The sequence below is a fragment of the Arachis duranensis genome, chromosome 3, assembly GCF_000817695.3.
Source record: "Arachis duranensis cultivar V14167 chromosome 3, aradu.V14167.gnm2.J7QH, whole genome shotgun sequence".
NCBI lineage: Eukaryota > Viridiplantae > Streptophyta > Magnoliopsida > Fabales > Fabaceae > Arachis > Arachis duranensis.
In genome coordinates, this window is record NC_029774.3 from 31,366,885 (window position 1) to 31,374,396 (window position 7,512).

Sequence of the window (7,512 nt, forward strand, 5' to 3'; positions counted from 1 at the left end):
TTCAAAAATTATGTTATGGAGTCTTTTTTTTTTGGTAAGCAGAAATATGTTTTTCGCCTTTTTGGCACAGAAGAGAGCGCGTGAGTTAATCTGTGGGCCAGTAAATTATTGGCCAACTTGATTGTATCTAATTAAAAAAAAGAGTAATACCCCAAATAGGTCCCCAAGAAATTGGACTTACGACAGATTTGTCCCCCAGGAAAATTAACTAAGTCCCTAGTCCCCAAAATTATTAAATATGTGCTATATATGTCCCTGCTCTAGGTTTAGCCGGTTAAATGAACACTCTCTCTCCTACGTGGAGGTGTTGAGTGTGACGTGTTAGGTTAAAGGCTTTCAGGACATGTTGGTCCCTGTACACGTAGCCAAAACGACGTCGTTTAAGGCCTTATCAAAACGACGTCGTTTTTAATTGGACATATTAGTCCCCAAGCTTGATGACATGAATGTGTTAAAACGCAGCGGTTGAAGAGGGACCTAGGATAAAAACGCAAGTCCTTCTCCCTTGCCTCTGTTAAATTACCTGAAATCCCAAACCCTTACCCAAATTTTACAAGGCAACCTTTCATCTTCCTCAACTCCGTTAACATTGACTGTAGTTTGTAACAGTCGTTTGACGAAGCTGACGGTGACTGTGTGGTGGCGGTGGATTGTCGTGCATATCGCCATTGTTGGAAGTAAGTCTTCTAATTTCTTTTCTAAATTAATTCAGAGGCGAAGATTCATGTATGATGAACATGCATGTCATGTGTAGGATAGATTAAAGATATTGTTTTGCTAGTGTTGGTTAAGTCAGAGTTCTAAATTGATTTAGTCTGTGACGTTTCATAGTAACATTACCGATGTGGTTGTTAAAAAATTGAATTATGTTTTAATGTTCTTGTAATGGCTTAGTTGCTTATTTAAGTTGTGATAAATTTTTATTTTGTTAGTTTAGATGAGTGAAGACGTGATACCCGTATTTCACCACGGTGGAAGCTTTGTGAGAGACAACAAGGGAGTACTTGTGTACGTCGATGGAGAAGTCAAGAAGTTTCCCCCAATGGACATTGATCTGATATGTTTCTTTGACTTGAAAAAACTTTTTCTGGACTTGGGTTACCATGACTATAAGGCAATGTTTTGGTATGATCTGACTGCTACTGACCTGGAGTCAGGTCTTCACCCAGTTCATGGAGACAAAGAGATCAGAGATCTTCAAAAGAATAAAATGCTAAATGAGGACACTGATGAATTCTACATCTACCTTGACCATCCAATCATGGAAGATATAGAGTTCATTGATGATGATGGTGTTAGTGTTGAGGAAGTGGAAGTGCAAGAGGTTAGTGCTGAGGATGATGGTGTTGATAATGATGCAGATGTTGAGAGTTCAAATAGTGATGATGGGTATGAGTCAACAGAAGATGTATTATACAAGCCCCCACCTTCAGGATATGGTTTTTCGGATTCAAGTTCAGAGGAAGAGTTAGTTGGAGCTGGGAAGAAAGGAAAGAATAATGGGAAGAAGAAATCCAAAGTTAGTAAGCCTGTTAATGGGCCAGTTGGCAAGGGCAATGGCAAGCCAAAAAGGGCAGCCATTGGAAGAGAAGAGGTAGCTGGAGTATCTATTCAGAGAAAGAGTCATGGTGGGCCTGGCAGGCCCAATAAGAGTGATTATGGGTCTGTTGAAAAAGACAAAGTAGTTAATGGACCTTCTAGTGGCAACAAAAACAAAACTACAGCTGCTAGTGCCAATGAGGGACCATCGAAGTCCAAAAAACCTGCTACATTTGATGAAGAACTTGGTGTGGAGTTGTTACCTGAGTCAGACATTGAATTTGAGTATGAGTTTGAACAATTTTTGACCTCGAATGACTCAAGTGATGATGGAGGAGATGGGTTTGATTGGCCTCAATTTAATCCGAGTGCAGAATTTAGGGAGGTCCAATTTCAGCTGAACATGGAGTTTGAGTCACTTGAACAATTTAAGCAGGCTCTGAAGGACTTTACCATATCAGAGGGTAGAAGGATATTTTACATGAAGAATGATAAGAGAAGGGTTAGAGCTGCTTGTATACATGGAAGCTTCATGCCTGAAAAAGAAGTGCAAAAAGCCAAGGCAAAGGCAAGAAAAGCAGCTAAGGAAAAGGCAAAGTTACAGGCTGCTAAAGAAGCTAATGAAAGCGAGAAAGCTAAAGGGGTGATGGAAACAAATGAGGCTCATCCTGAAGGTGAGAAAAACAATGAGGGACATACTACCAATGAGGTAGAAGCACAAGCTAATGCAGTAGAAAATGCAAAATGTGGAAATGAAGGTGAGAAAAATGGTGAAACAGAGAAGCATGACTGTCCCTGGCTTATATACTGTGCAAAGAACTCACGATCAGGTGGATACCAAATAAAGACCTACAATCCAACTCACACCTATGGAAGAGAGTTTGGCAGCAATATGGCAGATCATCATTGGGTAGCAAGGAAGCTAGAAAAGAGATTGTTGAGTCAGCCACGGTTGACACATGCAGAGGCATGGGATCACATGAAGGTTGATTACAATGTGATACTCAGTGATAAAATGCTGTACAGAGGACTTCGAATGGCCAGGAAAAAGTATTTGGTAACGAGAAGGCGCAATATGGCAAGCTGCGTGACTATCTGAATGAGATACACCGATATGAGGTTATTTTATTTCAAAGACAAACATTAGAATATTGTTAGTGAATTGATAAAGAATAGTATTTTTTTACATTTTATGTTAATTCTTGTGATATGAAAATACATTAGAATATTGTTAGTGATCTTAGTGAATTCTGGTGTAATTCTGGTTTACACAGGAGCAATGAAGGTTCATCTGCACTGTTGGCAGTGGAGCCTATACCTCAATCTCCTCCATTATTTGATAAATTGTATATTTGCTTAAATGCCTGTAAAAGGGGGTCCAAGGCTAGATGTCGCCCCTTGATAGGTTTAGATGGATGCTTCCTGAAGGGTTTTTATGGGGGACAATTATTGTCAGCTGTAGGACAAGACACAAACAATCATTTTTATGTGATTGCGTATGCAGTAGTTGACAGTGAGACGAAGGCAAGTTGGAAATGGTTTCTGTAGTTGTTACAAGATGATCTTGGGCAATGCACTGCCAATGGTTGGAACTTCATCAGCGATCAACAGAAGGTATCCCTAAATATGTATTAGTGTTTTTTATGTTAACTAAGTAAATGCATTGTATTCTTCATGGTTTAATGACTGTTAACTATGTTTTTTGTTATCATAACAAGCATTTTAATGCCTATTATTTTCTGGTCTATTGGAACTGTAATGCAGGGTCTTCTGCCAGCACTGAAGGAGGTTATGCCTAACGCCCATCACAGAAACTACGTTAGGCACATCTGGAAGAATTTCACAAACAAATACAAAGATACACAGCTTAAGAATGTGGTCTGGGCTTGTGCCAAAAGTTCAACCGTTGCAGAGTTTAATGATAATATGCAAAGGCTGAAGAGAATGAATGAGGACGCGTGGGCTTACCTTGCAAAATTGGATCCCGGATGTTGGACTAAGTCAAAATTCAGCCACTACCCTAAACTGGACAATATCACCAATAACATGACAGAGGTGTAGAATGCCAAAATAGTACACTATAGGGGAAAACCTATACTCACAATGCTAGAGGAGCTCAGATGTTACATTATGCGAAGGATGGCACAACACAAAAAGGCCCTAAGCATGTACACTGATGTAGTTGCTCCTGTACAACAAAAAAGGATGGAAGCCATTATGAAGGACACCAAGCACTGGACTGCTTAATGGACTGGCGACGATGCTAGACAGGTTTTTGAGGTGCAAATGCACATCAAGAAGCTAGGGGTGCACTTAGGTAATAACACATGTACATGTAACATGTGGCAACTTACAGGTATAACACTCCAACTTATGCATTTTTAGTTATTATTCTTACAAACTGTATATCTGATTGTTGTTTACAATCACTTATAGGAATTCCATGTGTGCATGCCATGTCTGCTATTGCTAAGAGGGGAGACAGACTAGACACATATGTGCACAAGTGGCTGAAGATGGATGCCTTCAAAGCAACATATGGTCATTCCGTTAGTCCCGTCAACAGTGAAGAGTATTGGGAGAAGTCTGGAGAAATAAGCTCAATCTCTCCCAAGGTTAAGAGGCCAATAGGGCGTCCAGTAAAGAGAAGGAGACGAGATCCAGTAGAAGACGGAGCAGAGGGTAATAAGGCAAAAAAGACCTTCTGAGTCACATGCGGAAAATGTGGAGAGACTGGCCACAATGCTAAGACCTGCAAGGGAGCTCCTAAGGATGGAACTAATCCTAAAGGAAAGGTCAAAGGCAAATCCAAGGAAAAGTCAACTGCAACACAAGAAGAGGTTCAGGTTTCTCAATCGGCACCAGTAACTGAGGTATACATGAATGATACTTACATTCTTCTGCTAAATGAATTACATTGTGCAGCTTGATATGTGTGATAACATGCTTAGGATTCAGGTTTTTGACATGAATTAGTTGTTGTGTTATAGAGACCAACTTGACATATAAATTAGTAATTAGGGACCTATTTGACTTATACTAGCATTTCTAAAGGACCTATTTGACTTATAAAATACATCGTCAAGGGTTTAATTGTCCTAATAAATTTGCTTACTTATGAGGTTACCCAGTCTGAGGCACCAACAAATCATACTGTACCAGACATAGGAATGAATGTGAATGCTGCAACTGTAAGTATGCTTCATAATATGTTTCACTATTAATTCCTAAATATTACTGACTAATATCTTATTTTAGAATACTCATAATTGTTTATAATTCAATCAGGGAAGACAAATTCAGCCTCAGCAGCCTATTAGACGTCCAAAGCAGACAATAATTAGGCCCAAGAGACAGGAAAGTGTGAGTGTTGAGACAATGACAGCTGCAAGTAGTGGCACAAGCTCCAGAATGTTCAAATTTATTCCAACGCCCGGACTGAACCACTCTAAGAAGAAATGATGCTTTGGAAGAAACTTATTATGAAATGGACCTGCTAGTGTTTACTCTTGTTATTTTGAAGAAAATAGACATGCACTTATAATACTTTTGAGCACCACTTTACATCAGTGTGTGTAGAAGGAAATAGACCTTCTTTATTTTGCTAACATTTTGAAACAACTTTATGTACATCCTCTATGTTATTTGAATATTCCTCCCTGGATTATATACTATTTTTGGTTTAATCCACTTTGCCAAATTACTTTGCATACTTTGAATTCGATATAGACTAGTTTCAAGTTAGCATCATTATCAACTTCTTATATTCATTTAACTAAAATGAGCCATTCAAATACAATATTTTTCCAACAAAGACACAATGCCAATTGCTTAAATAACCACCACATAAATACAAAACATAATCACAACTACAAGTGCACCTATTATTACACTACTAAACAAGCTTAGAACACTATCCTTTTTGACTTTCGAACTATCTTCATTCCTCTTTATTAATATCTCCTCCAATTGTTTCACTCTCTCCTCCAAGCAATAATCTAAACCTGCACCAAATTCTTCACCCACGCATGTCTCCACAGAGGCCAATCTACGCTTATCAACTACATCATCCACCAAATACCCAAAGATCTCATCAAACCATACAAAAAAATCATAATATCCTTGGTTTTCCTGCAATCAGAATAACAGAACATAAATCATCACATTAGTCTTAGTCCCAATTATCAAAACTACAGCACCACAAAAATCCACCACTCTAAAGTACCTTGAAGTGAGGACAGCCAAAGAACAGCCTATTTGGATTTTCTGCTGTGCGAGACCTGGATATTATGGCATATGTCTTGCACTTACACTTAGGATGTTCTCTTCTTCTAAGTCGCCCCCTTCGGACGCCAGTCGAACCGCTGTCAACACTGAAGACATCATCCATAGTTCTCCGACTGCGTCTCCGACTTGCAACTGACGTGCTGCTTCCACTCGACATCATCTTCTTCGAAGCCAAAAACTCTCTCTCACATACTAACATACACGGGTTGGAGGCACAGGGGGTAAAAAGTGAAGACCTAATTTCATGATCATCCCCTTTAAAACAGCGATGTCTTGTCCCTCTTCAAACGCTGCGTTTTAACACATTCATGTCATAAAGCTTGGGAACTAATATGTCCAATTAAAAATGACGTTGTTTTGATAAGGCCTTAAACGACGTCGTTTTGGCTACGTGTACAGGGACCAACGTGTCCTGAAAGCCTTTAACCTGACACGTCACACTCAACAACTCCACATAGGAGAGAGAGTGTTCATTAACCGGCTAAACCTGGAGCAGGGACATATATGGCACATATTTAATAATTTTGGGGACTGGGGACTTAGTTAATTTTTCTGGGGGATAAATCTGTCGTACGGCCAATTCCTTGGGGACCTATTTGGGGTATTACTCTAAAAAAAATACTATTTCTATCCATAAATTTTAGCGAACGCTAACAAAAGTATATATAAAAAAGGAAACTAATATTATATCCATAAAAATAGATTTTCTGATAAAAGTATGGGTTAAGTACAATTTTGGTTCTTAAGGCAAAGGTCGAAAATTTTTTCGTCCCCAACTTTTTTTTTGCATACAAAATCGTCTTTAAGTTTTAACTTAGTTTTAAAATAGTCATTTTTACCAAAATTTTAAATTTTATTACTAAATTACCCCTAAACAAAAAATTATAAATTAAAAAAAAAAGAAAAAGAACGAATGAGAGGTACTGGTGAAGAGAGAGAAAACACACGACCAGGGAGAGAAAGAGGGGTGCCTTGTCGCCGTCGTGCTCCGCCACTGTCGCTGATGCTTCTGGTCCTCACTGTCGTTTCGCGTCCTCGCCCTGCTCCTCGCTGCTGGTCCTCTTCAGGGTTCTGTTTCTGATTCGTTTTACTTCTGCTTCTGATTCTAATTTTATTGTTCTTGTGCTTCTAATTAGGGGTATTCAAGACCCGCTCCGACCCAGGCTCTAGACATATTTTGTTGGGTTCGAATTTTCATTTTTTACTCATTGTTATTTTTTGGTCGGGTTCGGGTTTTACTTCGGGTCACCCGGTGCGGCCCGAAGTTGTTTTTTACAATAAGAAATATATATTTGAGTTAATTAGTAATGTTATATTATACTTTTATAATTCAATTAATATTTTTTATATTATACGGTATTATTTTGTTTTAAAATAATTTATTTTGATATAAATATAATATAACATTTATTAAAAGTAAATTTTATTATTTTAATATATAAAATTTACAAATGTATATACTAATGTTTCATCGAGTCGATCCGGTTTAATCCGGTTTCTTTTCAAGTCACTTCGGATCGGGTTAAAGTAGACCTGTTGGCCTTTTAGGACCGGGTCTGGGTCTACTTAAACTCGGCCCAGCCCATGAACACCCCTACTTCTGATTCTGATTCTGATTTCATTGTTCTTGTACTTCTGATTCGAATTATGTTTCTTTGATCTTATTGCACATCCATGAGTGGTTGT

The 7,512-nt window shown here is 38.5% G+C and overlaps 1 protein-coding gene across 1 annotated transcript; it reads right to left on the minus strand.

Annotated features, from left to right (window-relative positions):
- Positions 1-5,370: 5,370 nt before the first annotated feature.
- Positions 5,371-5,929, minus strand: LOC107478539 (uncharacterized). The gene is made up of 2 exons (XM_016098675.1): positions 5,765-5,929; positions 5,371-5,670 (listed from the first exon to the last, which is right to left on the minus strand). The coding sequence occupies exons 1-2, from the start codon at positions 5,927-5,929 to the stop codon at positions 5,371-5,373; spliced, it is 465 nt and encodes a 154-aa protein (XP_015954161.1).
- Positions 5,930-7,512: the final 1,583 nt, after the last annotated feature.